Source organism: Aspergillus oryzae, chromosome 5 (genome assembly GCF_000184455.2).
Source record: "Aspergillus oryzae RIB40 DNA, chromosome 5".
In the NCBI taxonomy this organism is placed as follows: Eukaryota; Fungi; Ascomycota; class Eurotiomycetes; order Eurotiales; family Aspergillaceae; genus Aspergillus; species Aspergillus oryzae.
In genome coordinates, this window is record NC_036439.1 from 1,983,102 (window position 1) to 2,008,963 (window position 25,862).

General features: G+C 48.4%; 12 protein-coding genes across 12 annotated transcripts; 6 read left to right on the forward strand and 6 right to left on the reverse strand.

The window, feature by feature from the left end:
* Positions 1-33: 33 nt before the first annotated feature.
* On the forward strand, positions 34-601 carry AO090701000136 (uncharacterized protein; the record flags this gene model as incomplete). Its single annotated transcript, XM_023237459.1, has 3 exons — positions 34-163; positions 236-528; positions 596-601. 3 exons carry the CDS (start codon positions 34-36, stop codon positions 599-601), a joined length of 429 nt encoding a protein of 142 aa, XP_023092007.1.
* Positions 602-684: 83 nt separating this feature from the next.
* On the forward strand, positions 685-1,413 carry AO090701000135 (uncharacterized protein; the record flags this gene model as incomplete). Its single annotated transcript, XM_023237460.1, has 1 exon — positions 685-1,413. The coding sequence occupies one exon, from the start codon at positions 685-687 to the stop codon at positions 1,411-1,413; it is 729 nt and encodes a 242-aa protein (XP_023092006.1).
* Positions 1,414-1,837: 424 nt separating this feature from the next.
* AO090701000134 (uncharacterized protein) lies at positions 1,838-2,413 on the forward strand (the record flags this gene model as incomplete). Its single annotated transcript, XM_023237461.1, has 1 exon — positions 1,838-2,413. One exon carries the CDS (start codon positions 1,838-1,840, stop codon positions 2,411-2,413), a length of 576 nt encoding a protein of 191 aa, XP_023092005.1.
* A 172-nt stretch (positions 2,414-2,585) lies between these two features.
* Positions 2,586-3,477, reverse strand: AO090701000133 (post-initiation translation factor DPC29; the record flags this gene model as incomplete). Its single annotated transcript, XM_023237462.1, has 2 exons — positions 2,586-3,211; positions 3,270-3,477. The coding sequence occupies 2 exons, from the start codon at positions 3,475-3,477 to the stop codon at positions 2,586-2,588; spliced, it is 834 nt and encodes a 277-aa protein (XP_023092004.1).
* Positions 3,478-3,773: 296 nt separating this feature from the next.
* On the forward strand, positions 3,774-10,203 carry AO090701000132 (AP-1 complex accessory protein LAA1; the record flags this gene model as incomplete). Its single annotated transcript, XM_001822961.1, has 6 exons — positions 3,774-6,215; positions 6,269-6,625; positions 6,676-7,950; positions 8,002-8,233; positions 8,287-8,588; positions 8,650-10,203. 6 exons carry the CDS (start codon positions 3,774-3,776, stop codon positions 10,201-10,203), a joined length of 6,162 nt encoding a protein of 2,053 aa, XP_001823013.1.
* Positions 10,204-10,665: 462 nt separating this feature from the next.
* On the reverse strand, positions 10,666-12,009 carry AO090701000131 (CCDC90 family protein; the record flags this gene model as incomplete). Its single annotated transcript, XM_001822960.3, has 2 exons — positions 10,666-10,838; positions 10,890-12,009. The coding sequence occupies 2 exons, from the start codon at positions 12,007-12,009 to the stop codon at positions 10,666-10,668; spliced, it is 1,293 nt and encodes a 430-aa protein (XP_001823012.1).
* Positions 12,010-12,353: 344 nt separating this feature from the next.
* AO090701000130 (uncharacterized protein) lies at positions 12,354-14,823 on the reverse strand (the record flags this gene model as incomplete). The annotated part of the gene is made up of 3 exons (XM_001822959.3): positions 12,354-14,395; positions 14,452-14,621; positions 14,681-14,823. 3 exons carry the CDS (start codon positions 14,821-14,823, stop codon positions 12,354-12,356), a joined length of 2,355 nt encoding a protein of 784 aa, XP_001823011.1.
* A 439-nt stretch (positions 14,824-15,262) lies between these two features.
* On the forward strand, positions 15,263-16,554 carry cdc123 (cell proliferation protein CDC123; the record flags this gene model as incomplete). Its single annotated transcript, XM_001822958.3, has 2 exons — positions 15,263-15,390; positions 15,441-16,554. The coding sequence occupies 2 exons, from the start codon at positions 15,263-15,265 to the stop codon at positions 16,552-16,554; spliced, it is 1,242 nt and encodes a 413-aa protein (XP_001823010.1).
* Positions 16,555-16,841: 287 nt separating this feature from the next.
* Positions 16,842-17,727, reverse strand: AO090701000128 (dodecenoyl-CoA isomerase; the record flags this gene model as incomplete). The annotated part of the gene is made up of 2 exons (XM_001822957.1): positions 16,842-17,478; positions 17,537-17,727. 2 exons carry the CDS (start codon positions 17,725-17,727, stop codon positions 16,842-16,844), a joined length of 828 nt encoding a protein of 275 aa, XP_001823009.1.
* Positions 17,728-18,343: 616 nt separating this feature from the next.
* On the forward strand, positions 18,344-18,713 carry AO090701000127 (uncharacterized protein; the record flags this gene model as incomplete). The annotated part of the gene is made up of 2 exons (XM_001822956.3): positions 18,344-18,394; positions 18,456-18,713. 2 exons carry the CDS (start codon positions 18,344-18,346, stop codon positions 18,711-18,713), a joined length of 309 nt encoding a protein of 102 aa, XP_001823008.1.
* A 923-nt stretch (positions 18,714-19,636) lies between these two features.
* AO090701000126 (serine palmitoyltransferase small subunit family protein) lies at positions 19,637-20,063 on the reverse strand (the record flags this gene model as incomplete). The annotated part of the gene is made up of 2 exons (XM_001822955.3): positions 19,637-19,881; positions 19,946-20,063. The coding sequence occupies 2 exons, from the start codon at positions 20,061-20,063 to the stop codon at positions 19,637-19,639; spliced, it is 363 nt and encodes a 120-aa protein (XP_001823007.1).
* Positions 20,064-22,412: 2,349 nt separating this feature from the next.
* Positions 22,413-25,732, reverse strand: AO090701000124 (putative chromosome segregation protein Cse1; the record flags this gene model as incomplete). Its single annotated transcript, XM_001822954.3, has 8 exons — positions 22,413-22,857; positions 22,916-23,095; positions 23,152-23,455; positions 23,513-23,595; positions 23,649-24,973; positions 25,063-25,233; positions 25,289-25,599; positions 25,663-25,732. 8 exons carry the CDS (start codon positions 25,730-25,732, stop codon positions 22,413-22,415), a joined length of 2,889 nt encoding a protein of 962 aa, XP_001823006.1.
* Positions 25,733-25,862: the final 130 nt, after the last annotated feature.

Below are 25,862 nucleotides of genomic sequence, written 5' to 3' on the forward strand. Positions count from 1 at the left end.
GCTGCAGTGATCGCGATCAATATAAGGTCTATAATGTCGTCCGATACAGATACAGGTTTGCTAGCTTCGAACTCTTGGAAGTGGACAAGTTTGCTGATGGCAATACCAGGCGCAGAGTCTAGACCTACTGGTCTGCTAGATGCAATCAAGCGTCTTGAGGCAGGTAAGATCACCATCTATGTCTCACGGAAACACGGGAAGGTATACGTTTCTCTGGGCTAAATCCCTCTTGCAGTTGCTTTCGTGCCCTCTAAGCAACGTGATACGGATGCTGGAGAACTGGCTAAAACGATTGCTACGCACGCGTATGAGGGCGGTCTTTCCCAGATCGCGCTTGAGCGTTTGGTTAAGATTACCACGACACGCAGTCAACTTGACCAAGGTACAATCACTACACTTATTAAGAATCTGTATCCGGTGGAAAGTGTGCCGTCCAGCCTCGTCACGCAGATTGTGGGTTGTCTCGGTCCGAACAAGAACAAACCATCACCTGCGACACAGTCTTTACTCTTGCGATGGCTGATCATGGTACATGAATTTCTTGCTGATAGGTCTCACTTATCCAAGCTTTATGCTGTGCTTTTTAACCATCTAGACATGATAAGCCTGCGCAAACCTATATGTCATCTTCTTTCCCTGGTCACACGGCGCAAGCATGTTAAGCCATTTAGGATACAAGCCCTTATGGAACTGGTGGTTACTTCTGGTGGCGATGAGAGAGAGCTTGTTACATTACTCAAAGTCTTCAAGAACTACTGCCCCGATATCATTGTTGGGGACCTGGGTGTATCTGGGAGGAAGGGACTGTTCTTCAAGCATCCAGACCCTGAATGGTCCAGCCATGTGAGGCTTCTCCAAGACACAAATATGGAAAGGCTACAGGCTACTCAGCCCGCAAACTTTCAAGTGGTGCACCGTGGAATATCAAAAAGGAGCAAAATGGAGGTTCTTGTACCGGATGTCCAGACTTCACGTGTCTCCTATGGCCGCACATCATTAGAAGAACTCCGTGGTGTTGACCACTTTGTTGACAAGCTTGACAAAATTGAGTTACCAAACCAGATCATATCGATGATTGGAGATGGTATCGCTCAAAAATACTTGTTTCTTGTCCAACCTACGTCTGCTAGCCACCGTTTGGATGATTGGTGGGGAAGCTTCTTTAACGAAAACTTGGAGGATGCTGAAGATAGAGATGAGAAACTCGAGTCCTTGAGCTACATAATGTCTCTTGCTGTGGGCTACGTACAATACACAAAGGTACGAAATTGCACCTGGATAATTATTGTTTCAACACTGAAGAACATACTAGGAGATTCCTCCCCCGGTTGCCACTTTCTTGAAATCGTATCTTCTATCATGGAACGGGAGAGATTTGAGAGAGCAAATATTCTACCTTCTCGAATACCTTGATATCGAGGATTATGACTCTATACAACATGATTTCTTGATGCCACTCGAATATGCCGTACTTACGGACAAATTGTTTCCCAGATCTAGCCTCTTAGACTTCTATGCTTCCATCATTCGCCAATGGGGTGTTAGATTAAGGACCCAGCCCTTCACTTTGGAAGAATCCAAACCACTGGCCCGTCTGATCTCACATGCAGAGCTATTGGCGCTGTCTATTCTCGAATGCCCTGCAGCTGCTCAGCAGGCACCTACTGACAATGTGGAGAGCCCAAAACCTGCCGCCTTATCTGTCACGGAGTTTTATTGTGTTTTAGCTGAATTATTTTCGCATTCAAACCTAAACGGAAACATCCGTATTGCGATTCCATTGGCTCCCACCGTCTACACACTTATCTTCACTCCCATCAATTCCATTATTTCGATCATGGGTTCCGTGCTTGCCAGCTATAAATCGGCCTTCGAGGCATCCTTGACTTCTCAGGTGCTTCAAACCCCGGGTTCTGCCGAATCACTCTATCCAACCCAGTTGGTTGGTCAATTCAACGGCTACATCATGGATATTTGTAACCTTATATGGCGAAACCGAGGCCTCAATGGCGAGGACCCCAACGCATTAGGCTGTTTGATACCTGCTCCTACAATCGCTGCACTCACGCAATATGTCCGGGATGCAACAGACAGCGCTCGAGAAAGGAAGAGGGAGGCAGCGTTTACCTACAATCTGTCTTCGATATTCTCTCTTAGCCATAATGTTGCACTCTGTAATATGTCCGCTGCGTGCTTCGCTGATATCGAGGAGGAAAGCGATCTCAGCGAAAATCAGCCAAGGCTAAAGAGACCAGTAACCCAGAAAGCACTTAGTGCCTTGGAGAAGGAAGGCGGCATTAAGGTTGCTTGGCAGGAATACAGGGTGCGAATGTTGGACTGGCTGGAGGCGACAGGAAGTATTGGCATTGGAAGCTTAATGCGGAGCACGATGAAGGCCTTACGGAAAGAATGATCGGATGACAGTATCATGAAATGACACCTATCCTCCCAACTAGTGCAGCCCGCCCAAGGAACCTAATAAGCGCTCTATTTCTACTGTACATCTATTATGTATTCTATAATCACTACTGCATACTATACAGGTGTCGTAAGTGGGACATAAACTGGGAAGAGTATACCTATCATCAGAGCTGTTGGGTAGTGTTGAGATAGATATCTCGAACGCTCGACTCCTCACGAAGGGTACTGAGGATGTCCTCTATTTCCCTCACATGTTCATCCTCCGTCAGTTCGACCAGCGTGTCTCGGTTCGGATCCCAAATTATTTCTAATTCTTCAATTGTGAGCTGAGATGACTTTGTCAAAGCTTCACCCACACTCTTTGTTTCTGTTGGCTCTGTGAACACGATGAGACGGCCTTCTTCATCTGCCGTAATGTCCATAGCGCCAGCTTCAATAGCCTGATCAAGATAGTCATCTGGATTTAGACCGTCTTTCTTTTCGAATATTATCCTCCCCTTCTTTTCAAAGAGATACGTAGTCGGAGTGACGGTTCCACCGGCATCTTTGATAGCATAGCGGAGATCTTGCAAGATGCGCGCCTTCTGGTCAGTTTGACATTCGATAACGGCTGCAACGGAATGGGGCAGTATAGCCTCGATGGTAACTTGCTCGAGAGCCTCGCCAGTTACACTTATACCCTGGCCCCTTGCAATTGCTGCCTCAATCACGGTCTTTGGAATTCCGGCTCGTTTTGCGTTCGAGAGGGCAAGGGTCAGCCGAGGATTGAACTTGGTATCCGCTCCCCACACTAATGATAATCATTAGCTTGTGCATATTATGAAAGCGGGGTCATTTACAAAGCATACTTTGCGTCGCGCTACTGATTTCCTTGCCGATAATTTGGCGCTCCTTACTTTTCGCCTTGTCATTCTTTGCCTTGTCATGTTTGATCTGGGACCATCGATTATGTCCCGCGAACGAAGGAGAACTGCTGGCGAAGCCACGACAACAGTAGCACACCGATTGGGGGCGCGCACATTTCCGGAGCAAGTCTCTGTTCAGAATTGCGGTCATTGTCAAGGTTTTGCCGAGCAATGAAGGCGCATACATGAGAATGTTAATGTTCTATGCTGGCCCTATCTATGGATTTCCGGCCCGACATTTTCTCCGGCGCCCACCCCCGGACGGAGGTTGTGGCCAGGTGCCCCGAGAAGGGGTCCCGTCTCCGATATACTACGAAAGTATCCCGTATTTAGACAAGACAATCATTAATTTCGCCGCACATACCATCATCTTCCCTTCTCCTTAATTTAGATATTCCTCTCAGGGAAACCTTATAGGTGTTGCCCTGATCGGAACTATCGACTTCAATGTCTTCATCTGAAACCGCCGCACGTACTTCCTCCGACAATGCGCCCCCCCGAGCGGAGCTGGATATCACCAAGCTCCATGCCCTCCCCTCCGAACAGCAGGACCTTTACCTCCTCACATTCACATCGGACCTAGTACAGTATATTTCAGGACTGGAAAAACCGCAGATTTCGGCACAGCAGAAATTTCTGAAAAAGGAGTTGTTCAAAATACTTACCCTTTCCTCGCCGACGATCACGCGAGTTGTGCGCAACAATCTGGGACGATGTTTTGGAGCTATATTCAGCAAAGGTGATCGCGGGACACTTTTCGAAACAGTCACTGATTTGCTTGGGCTTTTGAATGCGGGCAAGCACGAAGAGCTTAGAACTAAATTCGCTGCGGCTCACTGTTTGGGCGAGGTATTCGCGGTCGCCGGTGAAAGTGTCTTTGCGCAAGCGGGCATTGTCATTTCCAGCTTGCTCAAACTGTTGAAGAACTCCAGTAATCATACTGGCCTGCGCGGGTCCATTTTTGCAGTATTACGGAAGGTGGTTGTTGGTGTGGGCATTCCAGTGGATGAAGCGGCGGCGCGAGATATTTGGAAGCAGGCTCGCAATGCAGCCACCGGAGATAAATCGACATTCGTCCAGGTTCATGCCTGCCGATGCTTAGAGCAGCTAGTGAACACAACGCCGTTCTTCGATAATGCAAATGACTTCGATCACGTCAAGACAGTCACCTGGAAAGTTATTGACAGCCCAGCCGCTCCTGTCAGACATGCTGCTGCGGCTTGCCTGGCGCGAGCGCTAGCGAAACTGCATGCCACGGACGCCAAGGTTACTCCAATGCCCAAATCTAAGAAAGCAAAGAGACAATCGAAAAAGCCAGCACCGCGCCCTGGAGAGGATGAGGAAGAGGCGGAGGTCTCTGAGTCGTCCTTATCCAAGAAACCCGAGTCGCGCCTGTTCTTCCTTCTACCCGACCTTCTTCGCCAGCTATCCACCCAATATTTGCGCGGCACAACGTCCAATCGTTCACGTGCAGGCATTGCAGTCTGTTATAAACATGTCCTGCGGATTTTGGGCAACAAATTCGTTGAAGAACGCTATGGTGAAATTGCAAACCATCTTCTTTTTGACCTCCTGAACCACCCAACTGTTACATATAATCGATTCAGGCTTCTCATGACGAGAAAGTTTGTCAAAAGTATCTTGGAGGACACCGTTGGCCGTGAGTCACTTAGTGAAAACAGCCAGCTCAATGCTTCGAAGTGGTTAATCAACGAAGTTCTTAAGGACTACCCTCAAGTCATCCAGGAACGTCGTGAACCTAGCAAATACACGTTGACTAGTGCTCTTAGTGCACTATCCTCTTTAATTTCATCTCTTGGCTCTGCCTTTGTGTCCCTAGCTGAGCCCTGTCGTGAAGCCCTCCTCCAGGTCCTTCCTCATCCCAGCTATACCGTGCAGATACATGCCGCACACTGCCTGCGCAACTTTGTACTTGCCTGTCCTCATCAAATGTTGTCGTGTGTTACGATTTGTCTGAATAGCTTGAACAGGGAGGTCGGGCAACTTTCTACACCCCGCCAAGCGCCGCGACGCTGCGTCGGTTATGCGAATGGGTTGTCAGCCATGTTGAGTACCTCTAGACTGCAGCCGCTTTACGGCTCTGTCGAGGTGTATTCTCGGGTATTCACTCAAGCAACAGATCTCCTGAAGACGAGCAGCAACTCCGAACTGCGTGCCGCGAGTACACAAATCCAGGTTGCTTGGATATTGATCGGAGGCCTAATGCCCCTGGGGCCTAGCTTCGTGAAAATACACCTGTCGCAGTTGATGCTCCTATGGAAAAATGCACTCCCCAAGCACTTAGGCAAAGATAATTTCGCTCAGCGCGGGAACTTGGAGATGAGTTTCCTTGCCCACGTCAGGGAATGTGCATTGGGATCGTTGTTAGCATTCCTAGAGTTTAATAGCAAATTGATCACGGCAGACGGCGCGAGGAGAATCGCTACCATGCTACAGAACACTGTTGGCTTTCTTGATGACCTGCCCCGACAGAAGTCCGTAACGGATATCTCTCAGCGTCTTCATCCTTCTCTGCAACTTCATGATATTGCGACCATGGTTCGGCGGCGTGTACTGCAGTGCTTCTCTAAGCTGATTCATGTTCACCCTCTCAGCCATGGAGATGTAATCTCTCAGACCAGTCTCTTAAGTTTGGCTATATCGTCTTTTGCTGAGCCAGAGTCCGCCCAGTCCGGTCCTCTTGAAAGCTCAATTGCGGCTTCTACAGCGCAGTTCGAGAGTTTGTGGGATCTAAATGACAACTTTGCTTTTGGGTTAACTGGATTGGCGAGGGAGTACGTTCGTGTGACGCTGTCCGGAAAGCATGAGAATGACAATGGACCGGCTTGGTCAGCAGTCGAATCAGCAGACCAGGCTATCGATGATGCTGTAAGTATACCAGGTTTCCCTAGAGCTAGTTCAGGTAGAACTGACCTATCAAGTTAACTTTCCCGATTTGTCAAGGGAGTGAGCATGACTCTGCCCTTCTATATGCTTCAAGACATGGCGGCTGTTTGCTAGCCGATCCGCATTCTACTGGTGTTGTCAATGCTGCTATTGAGCTCTTCTCCGTTGCTATTCCATTACACGCTCCTAAAGTACAAGAAAGTAGCGTAGAGCAGATTGCAACCTTCCTTTCTTCTTCAAGCTTGCAGCGCAACCCCGGTCGCAGAGCTGCCATGGTAGTCAACATCGCCGTGGCATTGCTTGAGGCTTTGAAAGTTGCCCTGAAAGATTCTAATCCGATGAGTGGAAAACTCAACCCTACGACTGACAAGATATTGCAAGAGCTGTTACAGGTAGGGTGCTCCGAAGCCTGTGTGATGAATCAATGAACTAACTGTCTTAGAAATTTGTAACCGACGCTGACCCAGTTGTTCGAACCATTGGGGTGGAAGCTCTCGGAAGACTGTGTGAGAGTTCTGGAAACACTTTCACTACCTCGCAGATCAACTGGCTTGTCGACACAATAGTAGACAACAGAGAGCCCAATGCTCGTGCTGGCTGTGCTGCGGCCTTGGGTTGCATTCATTCTCAGGTCGGGGGCATGGCAGCTGGTCTGCACCTCAAAACTATCGTGGGCGTCCTAATGTCATTGTGCAATGATCCCCACCCCGTGGTCCATTTCTGGGCGCTTGGTGGGCTGGAAAGAGTAGCTAACTCTGCGGGCTTGACATTTTCGCCTTTTGTCTCAAGCTCGCTCGGTATGCTTGCTCAAGTATATTACGCAGATACCCATAACGAGGAGTGTGCTACCCTCGCAACCTCTAATATCGAAATGTCTTACCTTACGCCTATAGTCATAAGCCGTTGCGTGGATTCTTTGATCAACGTTTTGGGTCCCGATCTGCAGGACATTGCCAAAACGCGCAACCTTATACTCACTCTTCTCCGGCAGTTTCAGTTAGAGGATAACCCGGCTTTAGTTACTGAAAGCTCTAAATGCCTGGATCATTTGTCACTTTATGCTCCCAATTACGTGGATTACTCAGGATATGTGAAACGTCTGCAGACCGAACTCGCTGCCGATAACCCGTTAATGAGGGATGTGGCCATTGGAGGACTGAGTAACCTCATGAAGCGGGACTCACTATCGGTTCTGAAAGCTGCACCGGCCCTAGAGGAGGAGATCTGGCTTGCATTCGACGATACTCCAGATAATGCGAACCTTAAGAGCATGATTCAAGACTGGTTGCAGCAGACTGCTCTTGAAGAGACTGAGCTGTGGGTACAACGCTTCCATAACACATTGACAAAGACTCGTGGTAAGGTGGAAGAGCCACCTCCCACGCCAGCTGCCAAATCTGCTGTCAATGATATACCGGACGATGAAGTTGCTGGCTTTGCATCCGCCATTGCCGGGGCTGGGCAGTCAGACAACGTAAATGAAGCTGCCCCTGGACAAGAACTATTGAAATGGCAAACTCGCAATTTCGTCCTCAGTTGTCTTAGCGAGCTTTTGGCAACGGTAGAGCAAGAGATCTTGCCTGATCAGACAATTCCTGCTGAACTGGCCCTGCAACAGAGAGTGGGGGATATTGTGAGGATGGCCTTCTCTGCCTCTACTGCCAACGTGATCGAACTGCGAGTATGGGGACTCAAAATCCTCGATCAAGTCCTTAGGGTAAGTTTATATGTCACTCGACGCTTGTCATCTAACTGACACCCTTTCCAGATGTTTGGCAAGACTCCAGATCCAGATTTCACAGAAGCATCTCTCCTAGAGCAATACCAAGCGCAAATCGGTTCTGCACTTACGCCAGCATTTGCAGCGGATTCTTCCCCGGAGCTGGCATCGGGGGCCATCAATGTCTCGGCGACCTTCATTGCAACAGGAATTGTCACAAACGTAGACCGGATGGGCAGGATATTGAAGTTACTAGTGCTGGGTCTTGAGAACTTCTCAAGTGAGTCGCGAGATTAATTGTTATCAATATATTTGCTAACTAATATTGTACAGAAAATCCGGACACTACTGAGATTGGAGACTTGAAGGGTCTCAACTCAAATGCCAGGGTTATGGTCAAGATGGCGCTGTATTCTGCTTGGGCTCGGCTTCAAATAGCAAGTATTGAGCAAGATTACTTGAATGAGGTAGTCCAGTCTCATCTCGCCAAACTAACTCCGCTGTGGCTTTCTTCCCTTCAAGAATATGCCCGCCTACGGTTCGAACCAGACATATCTGGTAGCTTAGGAACCGGGCCACTGAGCAACGACTTGGACGAGGTATATGCTGCATTGAATCGAGAGACTCTTCTGAAGGTCAGCCACTCACGCCTAAATCATCAGCGTCTCATTGTACAGAAGCTGACCTTATGTATAGTTCTATCAAGACACTTGGCTGAGCCTCGTTGATGCCATCGCGGGCTTAGTGGAGAAGGATATCGATTTCGTCTTCGACGCGTTGGACGGAAAAATGAAACCAGATGAGGAACCCGTTGAGAAGTCTCAGGACGAAGAGGATGTAACAAACGAAGAGACAAAGGGTAAAGGAAACGACATTAATTACCGCGATGAACCAGTTGCATTCTTCTTCGTTCTATTCGGGTTGGCATTCGAAGCCCTTGTTGACCAGTCTACTACGGCGTCGCAGAGACTAGAGATTCTCCAGGCTCTCAAGCGGATTCTCCGCCCAATAATATCTGGAAATGCCATCTATCAGGAAGCTATTTTCTCGGAGACAATGGATTCCCTTGACCGTCTCGCGTTGACTGAAGGGACACCCATCCAGAATGTCATCGTTGAAATAGCGCGTAACTTGTCTCTGGATCATCCCTCTGCAAAGGGAAGCGAGGGGCGAAGCGACCACCTGTCCGATGATATTGAGCAGCTTTTCGAGCTGACTAAAAGCATTATCCTTGTTCTTGCCGGGCTACTGCCGAACCTTCGTGAATCGGTGCCTCTCGCGCGGTTCAATGTGGGATCCGATGATGCTCTATCACTCATCCGCCTCGCCTTGTCATCACTCGTGAACGTCGCATCCATTTTCCCGTCCATCATTCGCAATGACCTTAACGCATGCATCCTACACATATTCACCACTATTCTTGCTACTGGGCTATGCCAATCGGAAGTCGTTCCTCAAGCGCTTCCAATTTTCAAACATTTTATTCAAAGTATAAGTCATCCGGACGATGTTGGGCCAGACAATTCTGGCAACTTTCACGTGGTCGCACGTCAATTGCGCGGCTGCCTCACACGTTTCCTCACAACTCTCACAATTGCCCAGCGTCGCGAGTCCGAGTCCTCTTTGCCTTGCGCCAAGAACACGCTTTTGGCGATCACTATCTTATTAACTACTGGAGGCCATGTCCTCCCTCCAAATGACCCCACTATTGTCCGCATCCTCAATGAGTTCTTAGATTGTCTTCAGGATGTCGGTCTCGCAAACGTTGCGGCAGGCTGTCTCCGATCAATCCTTCTGGCATCAACAGGATCTCTCACAGACGAAGTCATTGCCAGATACTTGTTCCCTCGCCTGATCGCCTTCGTAGTCGGCTGCCCTATGGAAAATGGCGACGTCCCCAATGACCCAGAGAATTCAAGAACCGTCATCGCACGCACACTAGTTTCCTACGTTAGCATTGCCAGTGATATACCCACTGCCCTTTCCATAGTCATGTCCACCCTCATTGCACGTGGAAAGAGAGAAGGACAAGCCGTTTACCAAGAGACAGCTGCTCACTTACTGGAACTCGCCAAGACGGACCAGTCAGTATTCCGGTCTCTTGTAGCTACGATGGCTCCAGAACAGAAAGCGCTTCTCGAGGATATCCTTCGAAGTGTGAATATTGACTCTGGCGCCAATAAGAGTACCAGAGACAGTGTGCAAGCTCAGCAGAATGAGCCTAGTATTGCCTTGAGATTTGATTTCTAGAGCTTTAGAGACTCTCTGTTGTGTGTTTCTCTGGGCTTTTCCTCTTTTTGCCTTCATCCCCCAAACTGTCTTCATGTTTGTGATATGTCGACTCCTAACGAATCCCTATTTTGATATATGTATGTTCGAATAATAATACTATGAACGAAGTCTATAAACGATTTTCGTCCTTGATTTTCCTTGATTCGGACGTATTAAGTAGGTTGCCTTTCAAATTGGAAAAGTCTTGGATATATGTGTACATGTAGAGGCGGCAGGTACTCTGCGGCGAAGGAATGATTCGATGAAAGTCTATATCTATATTCCGACTGGAAGCGTGACCCTGGGGTATCGAAGATAAACGTAGAAAAGGGGCGAGTCCAGTGCATCGGAGTAGTGAATGTTTAACCGAGCACAAGTGTATTTTACGTGCAGTTACAAAGGAAAAGTAAGAATTACCAATGAGGCCATAAAGGAGCGCCCTTAACCCAGAGATTCGGTGAGATGCACCTCTGGAACTGGCACGGCAGAGCCAATAATGGGTTCCTTCGCTGCCTGTTTCTCTATAGCCTTTTTAGACGATGCCTTTTTCTTCTTCTCAGCGGCGTCCTGTGCCTTGCGTGATGAGTAGAATTTGAGAAATGAGATGATCATGACTATGTCCGGTCAGCATCTAGAAGACTCGATAAGAAAATGAGGGGACATACAAGCGCTTGCGGCAATAGCGAATGCGGCCCTTCTCGTCAGAATCCAACGTAGACCCTCAATCTCACTTTTACCGTCGCTGTTCAGCGAGACCGTGATCTTATAGTTAAGTTCCTGGACCGAGGTATCTATGCTTCGCTGTTGCTCTCGCGTTGTCATCTTATGGTCGTTGAACATCGCCTTAATATCGTCTTTCAAACCGGCAAGCTCTTGGTTCGTTCGCTGGGAGAGAATATCGGCTTCGTGTTGAAGCTGTGTACGCGACGCACGCTGTCGCTGCATTTCGGAGTTCCGAGCGGTCTGCAAGGATGATTGGAGCTCCGAGCAAGCCGCCTTGAATAGATATGATTCGTTCTCAACGTCGGACTTAGAAGTCAAGTTCTGCCTCGCCATATCGAGATTGTTATGCAAGATATTCCGAACTGCTTTCATGATTGTGACAGACTGGTCTTCCGTAAAACCACCTTTGGAGAGATCACGGACTAGGGAGTAGGTATCGAAATGATGGATATAGGGGGGCGGTGCCAAATGTGGTTTACCATCAGGAGTGGCCGCACCGGACGGCATCAAATAGGAGGAGGGAGAAGGCATATGAAGGACACCATCGAGAGGGTCTGGTCTATTAGGAGGCTCATGTCGCTCTTCGTGTCGCTCTTCTCCAACATTCTCGGTCGGAGAGGCGGAGAACGGCTCGACGTCGTGGCTTTCGCTTATAGATTCCTCGTGCGGAGTGGGCTCGTCCGTTTGCTTTTTATCACTAGACTCTGATGTCTCTTGATCCTTTGCTTGGGAAGACGCTTCCGGGATGTTACTTTTGGTATCCTGGGGGGGCGATTTTTCGGGAGGGGCGGTGTTCAGTGGAGTGTTGGTATCTTTCGGCGCTGGCTGTGGCACTTGCGTCTGACTCAATTCATCTTTAGGTCGTGATGGAGGCGGCAAGTTCGCCTCTGCAGCAGGCCCGTATCGTCGATGGTATGTTTCTTGAGCCCGCCGTCGAGTGGTATGGAAAGGAGCGTGGCCGTTCTTGGACGGGATTCGTACGGAGCGATGGGTAGCGGGTTCGCATGAACGTACGGCGCGCATCAAGTTCGGGTAGAGGAAGGGTAGCCTCGGGGTAGCCATGGTGAAGAGAACGATTATGGAGTTTGTCCAAGGAAAGACAGTGTGGGAAACATGGAGCAGGTGTGGCGGATGAATCAGTCACCAGAAGCATTCCGTTTTCCCGCGGCCAACTGATGCAGTACCCGGAAACGTGACGTGAGCGGTGAGAGTCCCCCGCGGAAACCACTATACCTGGCTGGGATTAGCGTATCACAGCCGCATCTTATCGTCATTAAGGTATCTGCTGCTTACCGCATCGCATATTACGGAGTACGTAGCAGATATCCATTCTTCAATACTATATACAAACGGACTTCTTCTGGCAGTATCTGCCTCTCTATATCTCGGAATAGAAATATGGTAGCTTATTGCTCTCCACCAATTGCTAAAAGCCCGAACAAAAGCTGGGTACGTTTCCAATACTCAGCAGCATTATGTTCCATGGTCCTGGCAGCGTTATCCGCAGATCCAAGATCGCTGCGAAGCTTTTCTAGAACGTCCATCAATAGATCCTGTCCAGAATCCTTCACGGCCAACGCATTCTTCAGATAGGCAGTATCATAATAAAGTTGAAGTTTCAGATCACGAACATTTCGTGACTCGCTTACGTCTTCACCCTTTACCCGCTCATCATCATCACCGTTTTGACCTTCCTGTTCACTGGGGCCGCCATCCGACTCGGTATTTTCTTTGCTTTCATAATTATCACAAGAACTCAGAATTTCGATACCCGAGGTGATAATACTTGAGAGCCCTCCTTGTAAGGTTCGCTTAAGTACTTGAACGGTTGTGACATCCCAAAGCCCCGGGCCGCAACGATCCATGGATCCCACAAGTCGACGTAGAAGTTTGAAAGTAGAGGGAGATGGCTGGACTGGAAGTTCAGGGTCGCCTTCCCAAAGGCTTCGACCTGGAACCCGAGAACCCGGTTTGGCTAGCAATTTCAACGGAGATGCCTGCGTAACCACCTCATTGGCAAGCATTTCCTGCAGCTGAGGAACAATATCTTTGGAGAAAGTAAATTTATCGGCGATAAGTTCGTTGGGGAGGCCTCGCCGAACAAGCCTGATGAGTCTAAGAATGAATGCAGCCTTTCCACTATGATTCGAGTCTCCAAAGGCTTGGAAGGCATCGCCGAATGAAGATTGAAGAGCATCGAAGGCTTTCCTGACAGCAGATTGAAGCGCATCCTGTAGCAGTCGAGGGTCGTCTTCGTTTAATGTCGCTGTGATATCTAGGTCAAAGTCTTCATCCTCGCCCTCCTCGATGATGTCATTCCATCGAATCTGCCGTAGTTCATCAATAGACTGTTTCGACTTATCAACTGAAGTGAGCCAAGACTGATATCCCCTTAACATATTAGAGACCTCTTCATCACGGCCAAGGAGTCTATCAGCAATGGCCGATTTGAAGGCGTCGGCGCCTTTTGAGTAATCGGAGACTATCAGTTCATGATCCCAAAGTGACTGAGAGGCTACGTGGTCTGTATTGTCCCAAATAGAGATCTTAGATGTGACGTCCTGGCCAAACTCCGCCAATGACCCAGCCTGATCAGATAAGATTTCCACCAGACGATTGTTGAAGATCCCTCGAACGCCTTCTAACACTTGAAGGGATGAATGTGTGATTGTTGAAGCCCAGGAGCGAAGCCAGAATTCTATGACCTTCTCACGGAGCGAAAGCAACTCTGCGAAGTTCAGCCAGCTTTTCAAGTTCTTCTGACATCCTTGGACAAACTTCTCGAAGGCTTGCTTCGACCAATTTTTCAGTGTTTTCTCCACTCCGGACTTGGACAGCTCGCTCAATTTAATCCACGGTGTGAAGTTACTCACATCCGGTGGGACCCAGCGTCCCAGAACATCAAGGTTAAGGTCATCAAGATTGTAAATTTCCGGATCAGTCAAGATAGGGTGTGCTTTCAACTTGCCGAGAACATCTGATAGTCGACGGGAAAGTAGGATCTTCGATATTTGAAGTGTACTAACATATAGTCCCAAAGCCTTCAAAATGTTCCCTCCTGATGGGTCGTCAAGCCCTAGCTGGCTCTCAATGACTTCCTCTCGTACCCTATGAAAGTGACGAATAGCATCTTCGGAGGAGGAGCTCGTAGCTAGGCAGTAAGAAGCTAGGACCTCAATAATATCATCCGCTGTTGATGAAGCTGAGGCTAGGCACTTGTTGACCCTTCTTAAAAGGGTTTGCCTCAGTGAAGCTATTTGATTCCGTAGGCTTTCAAGAAATGGCGGCACCGTCTTTTGCTGGGACAGTGCTTTATGCAGAAGTCGGGAAACAACCACAAGCTTAGCTCCTAGAAGAAGAGAATCACGTCTCCTCAATAGTCGAGATATAGCCGTCTCACAACGATGAAGTAAAGCAAGCTGGGCCCCAACGGCTCGTTTAGTTGCGCCTACACCCTGGTCAGCTCCTGAGCATGTGGAGGTTCAAGTACGCGACAATATATACCCTTGTCGTGAACATCACCCTTGATTTGACTGAAATGGGTAACTTTCTTCTCCATTAATCGTGGGTTGCATCTTCGTCCGATATCCGCTAGGGTCGCATCCACCTCCTGCATCTCGCGGTTCATCGATACGATCGTTTCGGCGGTTCCAACAAGCTCTCGATATCTCGTCCTGGATACGCGCTATAAATTAGCTTTGGAATATGATCTGATTGGCATTTGCTGCCATACCCAACGAGAGCTCGGAGCTTCTCCTTATTGCTGGCAATGTCCCGGCGGAGCTCCTGTTCCACACGGCGCACTGTCGGAATTGGATACTGGAATGCATCCTGCCATGAATTCAAGCTCTGTGGATCTGGGCCGTCTAACGCCATTATGAAATAGGAAACAGGTCGAAGCCTAGAGTGGCCGACGGAGCGGAATGCCGCAACTTCGTGTTGCTTCACAGACAATAATGACGCTTATGGCATATGCCTGAGGCAGCACGTGGCAGGAATACGGGGGCATGCAATGTACGGAGTAATCTCTGGAACAAGCCACTTTGAGAGGTACACCGCCTACCGAGAGTAGGTCATGTTTTAGTCTCCCGAGTCGTACCTGACCAAAGGCGGCCTGTGAGAGATTGTTCCAGAAATTCACTGCGTGGATCTGTAAATGTTCTGTCATATCGGTATTGACTATACTGTAAGAGGCAAGTAATTTGACTCATCCTGTGAAATAAAACCCCGCGGAATGAACTTCCCTATCATTTTCTGCCCCCCACTTCTAGACACATTTTTGACCATATTGAAGATCACAACAGCCGCAGATATAATGCCTCATTCTGACACTGAGGTGCCGGCTTCAGCGGAGGCTTCAACAGACCTGCCTCAGCGACTCCCCTTTCCTCCAGTCACTCACTCTCACATCTTGCACTGTTCCTATCATGACTGGCAACCTCGGTATGTTTTCTACTTGTAAACCATACACTGTACTCATAGTATTCTCTCAGCTACCGTGCGCTTACACCGAAATCGCGTCTTATCCCCTTGACTGTGCCCTTCATCTCCTATCTCCGCGCAGACGGTATTGTCTTGCCACCCGAAAATGCGACCCCCACAGACGACGACAACCTAGACACGTATTCCGATGACGAGGCCGACGAACAGCCAGACCCATCGACCGAATGGGAAGAAATTCACACCCAGATCAAGACAACAATCTCCGAGCTTGGAGGTATCATAACCCCGAAGTTGAATTGGAGTGCCCCCAAAGATGCAACCTGGATGGCTGCGACAAACGATATGCAATGCCGCACACCAAACGACATCTACCTCCTCTTGAAGAGCAGTGACTTTATCAGCCATGACCTGGAGCTTCCCTTCGATGATTGTGTCCCGGATATGCCGGATTCGACGACCACCCCCGACGTTCCATACCATCTCGTGCTTCGCAAATACGTCAACTTCAACCCCTCCCTTGAGTTTCGGTGCTTTGTGCGCGATCGCGTGCTTCTCTGTATTTGTCAGCGGGACCAAAACCACTTTGATTTCCTCTTTCCTTTGCGCGAGACCCTTAGATCTCGGATTCAAGCATTCTTCGATGAGAAACTGAAGGATACATTCCCTGATCCTAGCTTTGTCTTCGACGTGTACATTCCTCCTCCGCATCAGCGAGTTTGGCTCATTGACATCAACCCTTGGGCTGTGAGGACCGATCCGTTGTTGTTCAGCTGGCTTGAGATCTTGAACATGAAAGACCCAATCGGAATCCAGGAAGAGGATGGCGCCGAAGAGCAGTTCGTCCGACTGTCACTCAATGGGAACACTGTCACTGGTGTAGTGGGAGCCGCTGAAGGTTCTGAATCGTCCGATACGGAGGATGAGTCCGCCGATGATGTGGACGAGGACTCCCCTTTCTTCCCCGAGTTCCGTCTCGTGAAGCGTGATGATCCGGAAGCTTATGCATTTACCACACCACAATATTCTGCTCACAAGCTGCCAAAGGAGGTCGTCGATGCCTCGATCTCAGGCCCAGGTGGTATGAGTGAGTTTTTGGGCAAATGGCAGGATATTCTAGCCAAGCAGGCACAAGAGTCGGATACGGATAGTGATGGTGGACAATGATAAGCTTCCCAGCTTTATTGCAACGGAGTAATCGGGGATTGGACGGCGTTCATGAGCTAACGGGTAGGGAAAAGCAACGGGGAATATATTTTCTAATGAACACATCATCTTTAGAATATCATAGGTTTGGCCTACTGGTAACCAAGTAAAGCTACTTCCACTGTAGTCAATCATCCCAGTCAATAACTCATGACATATTCTTAACGTGGAAAAGTATATCTAAACACCTCCGAGTCCTTTTACAGGATGCGACAGACATCTCAAATCATCCATAGATATTGGACCCACTACAGCTTATGCTTCTTCTCTCCCGAAGCCAACCGCCGGAACTCCTCCTGGGGTATACCTTTCAGGAACCTCTGCAACCCAGCAAACACCTCAAGGTAATTCTGACGGTCCAGAATCTCCCGCTCTGGTCTGCGGATCAACTCCTTAATCCCCAGGAGACTAGACTGGCTCAGGTGAGTGCCAAGACGATCCTCAACTTCCTCAAGGACCTTCTCCAGGAAACCATCCGAATCATCCTTCCTGCCCGACGGCGCAGAGATAACCTTGTTCACGAACCCAGTCGCCACAAGCTCCTCACAGGTAATCTTCTTGCTCATGATGAGGGCCTCATTAGCCTTAGAGATGCCAAGGCGCTCGACAAGAGCGCGCGAAGAGCCACCCTCGGCGACAAGACCAAGAGAGGAGAACGGGGTGAGCAGGAAGGTATGCGGCGTGGCGTAGATGAAGTCGGCCATGGCGACCAGTGCAGCGGAAAGACCGACCGCAGGGCCGTTCAAAGCAGCTACCAGGATCTTGGAGTGGTGGGCCACGGTGTTCGTGATGTCGATGTTGTTGACGACAAAGGACCGCGTGAGCTCGCGGCGGACATTGCTGCTCAGGTCGCCGCTTGGACGGGTCGATGTAACATCTGCTCCGCTGCATGGTGTTAGCCCGATTGGGTCCTAGCTTGCTTTATGTAGGATATGGTGCTTACGCTGAGAAGAATCGTCCTTTGCCGGTCAGGATGGTGATGAAGATGTCCTCGCGCTTGTCGATTTCCCGAAGACGTTCCCCAAGTAGGTAATAGAGGTCTTGGTTGAGGGCATTGAGCTTCTCCGGTCTGTTGAATGTGATGATTGCAATTCGGTCTTGGTAAGTAAGCTTGACAAGGTCTTCGGTTGCCATTGTGTCTATGGATGACTGAACGATTATATGGTGAATCAATAGTAGAAAGTGGATCAGGGCTAGATTTATTAGTTTCCGTCAAGAGAATGTTCGATAGATAGTTTGACGGTCGTGTGGGGATGGCTTCTTTATCGGCTTCTAATTATATATCCAATCTATGTCAGGTAAAAAGTGAATATGAGGGGGAATATCGCTCGGCACGGAGGTAATCGACCAGCGATTCCCCGGATGTCGATATCCCTGCCAATTTGACGGCTATACTGCCGCTCATAATTGCGGGGAGGCCGACGGGCCGAACGTATGCAGCCGAGGCTTATCAGCTAGTCAGGTGATCTAGGTCAGGTGAGTGGCACGTGGTAAGTTTGCTTAGTTTGCATAGGTGATCATCGGCAAGCCGGAGGCTCTGTAATGCATATCGTATGTTCGGTCATTCGTTGGTTCATTACCGATCTTTATACAAATCATTTGCGCACTTCCCCTGGCATCGCCCTAAACTTGACACCCTGTTAGAAGAAGGGGAAACGCAAGCAACGAGAATTCACGGGTAAAATCAAGGGTTTGCTCAGTATTTTTTCGTCTCTCACCCCTCCACTGCATCTGAACACCGCGCCTCACTATGTCCAACATTCTTCAAAGATTACGAGGTGGAAACCTCGAGGTTTTCAAGGTATTTATTCAAAACAACTCAGTCGTGCGCTATCCCTGGAGCTTGACTCTGACCGTTTCAGTTCGGCATGTACGTTCTTTTCCCGATCGGATGGATGTATTATTTCGGAACAAACCTCGACGACCGCTTCAGTGTCCCCGGGTTCTGGCCTACTACCGAGCAATCGCATAAGATCCCCCTCGAGAAGGAAGAGATTGATAAGGAACTAGCGCGAATGCGCATGGTGGATGCTATTAGGAGAGAGAAGCGCCAACGAGAGGCCCAGGCGCAGGCTGAAGCTCAAATGCAGGTTGAGAGTCAGGCACAGAACGCGGAGTGAAATATATGAGTATTATGGACTCGGGTTTACCGGAAAGTCTTGTGACTGCGTAGGTCCAAGGTAATGGGGGTCTGGGTCTATACGAAAGGAAGCACTGCCATTACGCGGGGCATGGGAGTCTGATAAAAAGTTTGGGGAGTCACCATGTGGCAGTTGCACGTGTACTACTTTTTACGTTGTTCTTGTTTAACACTCTTCTCTGGGCATATTGGGAGTTGAAATTCGGTTCTAAAATGGGCATCTTGTTCTTGTTACGAGTTTTATTTCGCCTGTACATTCTTTCGTTGAGACATCATTTTTCTCACTGCTCTGCAGGGCTGTGTCCTAGTATCAGTTGATGGTTGTGAATAGTGGTGACAGGCCTGGTGTCGAATAATACCAAGTAAACAGGCGCTTACAAAACTATTATGATGGGGGGCGACTTGGGGTAAAGAGTGATAATTTCCATAGCGATGGTATGTTGGGGGAAAGAATAAAGCTGACTTCGCTGTTAAGGGTATTTCATCGTAACAGTAATTATCGAGACTTCGCTGCTATGAGTGTTCAGAACCCTGAAGGCCAAAAAGCAGCAAGAGCGAAGAAAGAACACAAGAACTCCTAGGATGCGCCGGCCTGCTCAGGAACATATCGCTCAAACTCCGTATGAACAACATCACAACGCCAACATGGAACAGATGCGTCCAAGCATCGCAGGCAGTGCTGCTAAGCTGACACCTCAATCCATGCTCAAGGACCAGAAATGCGTAAGAGGTGGAAAGGTAGAAATTATTCAAAGGTATCTTGATAAGCGCACCACGCAAGCGATGGCGCCGACGGTATCACGCCTGAGTAACACAGAAACCAGATAGCCAAGATCCGCCGCGGCCGAGCCAGGAGAAGGGAAGAAGGAAAGGGTTGCCCGCCATTGCCAGTAGCCAAGAAACTTATAGTTCGCGGATTGTATCGGTGGCAGCAGCAGCATTATTTTTTGCTGTCTCGTACATGACCTCTAGTGTCTGAGTGCCGGCCTCGCGGAATACCGAGCTGATCGCGGGCAAGGCGGAGGATATGAAGGGACGTTCGCCAGCCCAGTAATAGTAGAGGTGGCCGTAGATGGATCTGATGTGGTCGGGGAGGTAGACATAAATCGCGGTGATGATCATTGAAATCAGAGTAAGAAGGAGGGAATCTGTTTAGTCTGTTAACGTGATTCTTTCGTTCTCCAATGGCCTTTTTCTCCCGAGTGGGCATACTAAAGATGAACTTTTCGGTTGGGGTGAGCATATATACAGCAAAAGTCACCTCATATTGATATATTTTCAACCGAATCCAACGGGCGAAAGAGGCTGGGATCCAGAGAAAGAATGTCATGATCGCAATGCAATATTCGTTGTCTGCGACGAAGGGATTGAAGGGGGGGAAAAGGTGCCACTTCAGAGAAGCTGGAGGTTACGGGCGCTTTCTTGATCAAATTTGCCCCTGAAAGTACGGACACTCCTTTTCAACAAAAGAAAAAAAAAAAAGTCCGGGGGACGGGAAGTGAGGGTCAGGTTGAATTGAGGAAGTAACCACGTGGTATTTTAGTGTTGCCGGTGAGAAGCAATTGGTTGGGAAGATGATGGTTACCAGGCATCCAGGACTATAATTATCCTTGGGACAGCAGAGTTGAAAAATGTAAGATTGCAGAGAAGGGGAAAATAGAAAAAGAACAAGAACAAGAACGGGTGCAGGGTTGATCGACAAAAGTGCCCTGCCGGTGTACAGAAGCTAAATTGGTCGAATAGCGAATAAAAAGACTATCAATGCGGGGGCGACAACAAAATGGATGTTAATCTGTATGTCAAGTTGCATTCAATCCTTTATTCACTGGAACTTGACTGAATATGAATTTATGAAGGTCCTTTTTGACTAAGAATAGCTTGGGCCAACAAAGTTTCTCTTTTAGTTTCCTCGATTCCGAACGGTGTTTCACATTGGGGGGAAATCCACCGACTGAGCCACAATCCGTGCATTGGTGGCATCTGAAATTGAGGGCTCCACTTCAGGGTCCAGAGCATTGAATCGACTTGTCTGTCTAGACCATCTTACACCACATGAAGATACGGATAATCAAAAAAAGAAAAAAGTACTCGAAAGTCAAACAGACAAATAGCGAATGTTCCCAATAGGTCACAAATGAATTGCTGTTTCTTGGTTTCTGAGAGCTGTGAACCTTACTTGATTGTCAACACATAGACCATTCTGTCAACAACAAGAAAAGAAAAAGAAAAGAACGTTCTCAATTGCCTCTCTGATTGTCAGAGTCAAACCCTTAGAAACCCACCCAGGCGTACGTCACCCTACGCTTGGCGCATTTTCTAAGATCCTGCACATCATTCAGGTTAATCCATCAGTAGGTTCGTCAGATATGACGATTGTACGAGGAACAGGGACGAATTGTAATAACGGCAGTAGTCAATGTTATGAGAAGAGTTCCTAAGCTGAGGATATCCCATTTTCTTTGTCCGTGATCAATCGCCCTTTCGGGATTCGGTCCAATAATACCCCGCCGTGGTATAGCAATTACTGCCTGAGGCATTACAAGTAATACGTACTCGTACTCGTATCTCGTATCCTGTCTCAGCTGATATCACCCTAAATCATAATAGGACTAGTCGTTATGCAGATTCGCGGCGGTTACGGAGAGATGCGAAGCCGAAATTCCTCAAAGTGTATGGAATTGTAACATGGTAATATAACCTCTCGCAGATGCCAAAAACAGTAGTCATCATGAACCATGCTACTGCGAAACCTCATCCCGCGTAATCTCCTGCCATATACCCAACCAATCGCCTCGCTTAGATGCTTTACAACTACTTTCCACCTTACCAATAAGCCATTACCGCCTCGGTTGAAACTTCACGATGCCGATCTGACCATATCATATCTCAAGGGCACTGGCCCTGGAGGTCAGAAGATTGTACGCATTGACTCAATGTCTCTTTCAGATTGGCGTTGGCTAATCGCAATCGGTAGAATAAAACCAACTCTGCCGTTCAACTCATTCACAAACCTACCGGTCTCGTGGTGAAATCACAAGCCACTCGCTCCCGTTCCCAGAATGAGAAGATCGCGCGACAACTTCTCGCTGACAAAGTGGAGCAGTTAGAGAAAGGAGACCAGAGCCGCGCTGCGATCAAAGCGGATCGTGCTCGGAAGAAGAAGGCTAGTAAGGTGAAGAAGAGCCGGAGAAAGTATCGCGAATTTGGAAATGGTCACGAAGAAGTGCAAGAGCAGGAGGACCGTGATGGTGAAGGCCATCAGGAGCCGGTCGGGGATGAGTCGTCAACGACAGTCCCGGCCAGCCAGACGCATGGCAAATGATCTATCCAAATCATGACGGCATGGTCCATAGCCCGATAGGTATCCTTCCTATGTCAGATCTTTCTACTCATCGTTGGTCTACAATGTGAAATTCGATGTTCACAGTCAACAGGACGGCATTGTAAAGAATAAACTCGCATGTAAAAGGGCGAGGGACATTTTTGTATCATCTAATAACAGTTCGTAAAGGCATGTTCGGTCTTTTTTTCGTTTTCTTTTTTTTTTCTTTTTAAAAATTCTCTCTTTTACTCGAGATATCAAGGCTAGTTGTCCCGGTTTATGATACCACCGGTACGACTACCCTAGGGCAGGATAACAATAACTTCTCAGACACTGCTTGAGACTTGTTGCTCTTCCTCAGGCGATGTAGCTGCCGAGGACTGTCTTGGCATCGTTGCTCAGACGCTCCTGTGCAAACCCAGAGACCCGTCCGTTATACTTCTTGTCGGCTTCCTTCAGGTATTGGCCAACCCAAGCCTTAAGGTCAGCCCCGGTCTCCGGCCATGGGTCCTTGGTCTGTGGTCGCACGGTGTTCAGAGCCGTGAACCCCACACCGAATGCCATGTCTTCAACATCATGTTCAACGATGATGTCGTCCTTGCTCGCTGGGAGGGGAGGAAGCTCAAGAAGCTTGAGCAAGGCCTCACATGTGAAGCCCCATCCCTTCTTGTACCGGTTCGCAAACGCATCTGAATTGGCCAGCGTCTTGGTGAATGACAGCACTGCAGTTTTGCGATCCAGCGGACGAGCAAGCTTCTGCGTATCAGGGAGAATTATGTTCAGATAGATCGGAGTGAACAGGCTTTATAGAGTCAGTATGGTGAAGAGATCCAAAAACAACTTTCTCGGGGTTTACATACTCAGGCTGCACTTTATCTGTGACTTGAATGAAGAAATCGGCGCTATAACCCTTCTCATCGTGGGCAGAAATGAAGTGGTAGAATCGGACAAATCTGCCAGTGAGATTTTCTGTCTTCGAATTCTGGAGGCGAGTAAGAATGACTTGCATGATTGAGATAAAATACTGCTCCAACGCGTTTCTATGATAGTGTTAATGAACCTGAAGAAGTCGAGCCCTTATGGCAGTTAAACTTACGGAGGGAAATTCGCGACAACGGACTCTAACAAGTCAAAGCCATAACTCTCGTTCGCCTTAGTGGAAAGCAGTTTTTGGAAGATACCCAAGACATTCGAAAGCTGTTGGTTCTCCAGGACGTATTGAGAACCGCGGGCAATGATGGACGAAAGGAGTCGTACGAGCGCAGGAATATTGCCCTTCGACTCCCACATGACAGGCATGAGGATAGGGGCAACCAAATTCTGGTAGTAGTTTGGCAGCGATCCGGAAGGATTTGCTTCGAGTAGTGCCGCAAAGAGCTGGAATATGTAGGGCATGAATTCTAAACATACATCAGTACTCAAGAACCAAGTGGCCACCGAGTTATAACCATCCTTACCTTGCACATCACCTTGGAGTACTCCGGCGAAGGGGGGATATAAAGCTTGCTCCAGCTTATCAGGATTCGCCGGGGCAGCAAATCTATGCTGGTCAGTAGATGAATAGTGCTAGGCGAGCTTTCGGAATCGACGTACCTGATAAAGGCACCGAGAGCTTCAAAGTGGAAGTAATAGAATCTTGGGTTGCTCGGGTTCCTGCTGATGACCTCGGTGATGTTAATCAAATTTTGTAGAACAGAGTCTGTATGGGGCACTACGCCCTCCTTAATAACAATAAGTACTCGCATAGCACATTTCATCAAAAACTCGTTCTCCTGCACTTTCTCGGGGGCTGGATCTTTCTGGATCAACGCAAAGATGTGCTCTAACAAATCCTTGGCCAAAGGTGTGATTGTGTTGGGCGCAATGATTGGCTGACCCTGGTTATCTGTAAGGTAGAGTGCTCTCTCAACAGCAATTGCTGCATAACTGTAGACAACATAATTCGAAGAGCCCAGGTGATTCACTACTAAAGGAAGCACTTCTTGCCATTGCTCTTTAGTGATGATGCTCCTGAAAGTATACAAGTATTTGATTGCGTCAACTTTAAGAATGGGATTAACACCATCCCCAGCGACTAGATCTGCAGCAAGATGTTTCTGAAGGTAATCAGTGATGCTGACCAACGAATTAGTCGCAGTCACTCCGTGGCTAGTGGTAGCAACGCCCTTTGCTGCAATGGCAGAGAAGAGGTAAGTTGCAGTATCCTTAGCCTTCCAGTTGGAAGCCGGATCGCTGGTGTATTGAGCAAGGTGGCCTTCAGTGTAATGCAGAACAACCTTTGTTACGGAGCTTTCGAATTTCTCGGCCAATTTCCTCAGAAAATCGGTGGCAGCACGTCGTCTTGTCTCGCTATCTGATCCTTCAAGGTCTCGTCTGATAAACTCGATGGGTTCATCCTCAAATAACTCCTCGTCTGACTCACGCAGACTCACATTTGGCAGAATGACCTTTTCAATAACTTGGCTTAAAGTGTTCTCATCTTGGAAAAAGGCGGCCTGTTCAGGCATACCCGCAATTGAAGTGAGGAACTGGAGTGCCCTGCTGACCAAAATGTCGTACTTTGTTTCTTGGCCGATTGTAGCCAAGAAGCTCCAAGAACTACCCACAAACTGTTCGACATGAGGCTTGAACTCATCAATATACTTTTGTACCCAGAGTGTGAGGACTTCAAAGATTCCAGCCCGCGCGAATTCTAATTGACCAGCCTCGGTGTCATCATCGGTATGAAGCAGTTGGTTGTCGTACGTGAGGTACTTGAGGAGAAGAGTAGCTATCCCTGAAATTTGCTCTTCGAACATCGGAGGAAGGTCGTGGCAAGAAAGATCGTACAGAAGTTTGATCATCAAGTTGAACTGCGTGAATCCCTGGACAAGGTTGTCCTTGTTGGTCTTGTTCTCTTCGAGATACGAGTCGAGGCCCTGTATAAGAGGATAAGTATAAGTAGATGCCGTTAATATTTCGCATGAGCCCGCTCAAACGAACAGAAGTGCGATTCCAATGGTCATACCTCAAAGAGAGCCAAGAAAGGGTTTCCGAATTTATCCAGAACGTGATTAATCTCTCTATAGAGATCATCAGATCGGAACAAAGGCCTCCATCGCTTGAAGATAGAATGGGCAACTTGTAGGACACCGTTGTTGACTGCAGGGTTTTTCGGTTGGAGCCTTGAAACGAGATCCTGCGAGTGTCAATGAGGAAAACATGCAACTGCTTTTTGTGCAATTAAAGCTTACATCCACTAGAGTATCCCATCGCTCCCAGAAGTCACTATCGGCGATCACGCTCACAGCTTCTCCCAGCTGGGACTGTATGCCTGCAGGAACCGAGATCATCAGGCTGATCAGTTCCTGCTTTATAGTCGTCACCTCATCGAGTTGGAGCTTGTAGTTTCCATCCTCGTCTGTGTAGTTTCGCTTGATAAAATTCTTGAAGCAAAGTGCACTAGCCAGACGGGTATTGTAGGGATAGGAGCCGGACGCCGTGATCTGAAGGAGCTGCAAGGAATAGCCCGGCTTTTGTTCTTCCTGGCGCAGAGCAAGTTCGGCTAATAAGATCAGCCATTGGGTGTCCATAAGGTAAGAACAGCATGAGAATATTCTGGGCTTACCTTGCTTATTTTGCCTTGGGTCCAAGCTTGCTTCTAGAAGCTGCGCAACAGCTCCAAGGTTGTCAGCCATATTGAAGCGGGGATATGTATGTGTAGTACCGAAGTTGTAGCCAGCGAGGTCGTATGAGAGTGAAAGAGAATTAAATTTAATGTGCAAGGGAGGGAGATATCGTAATGGGGGCAGAATCCTCAGAAACCAC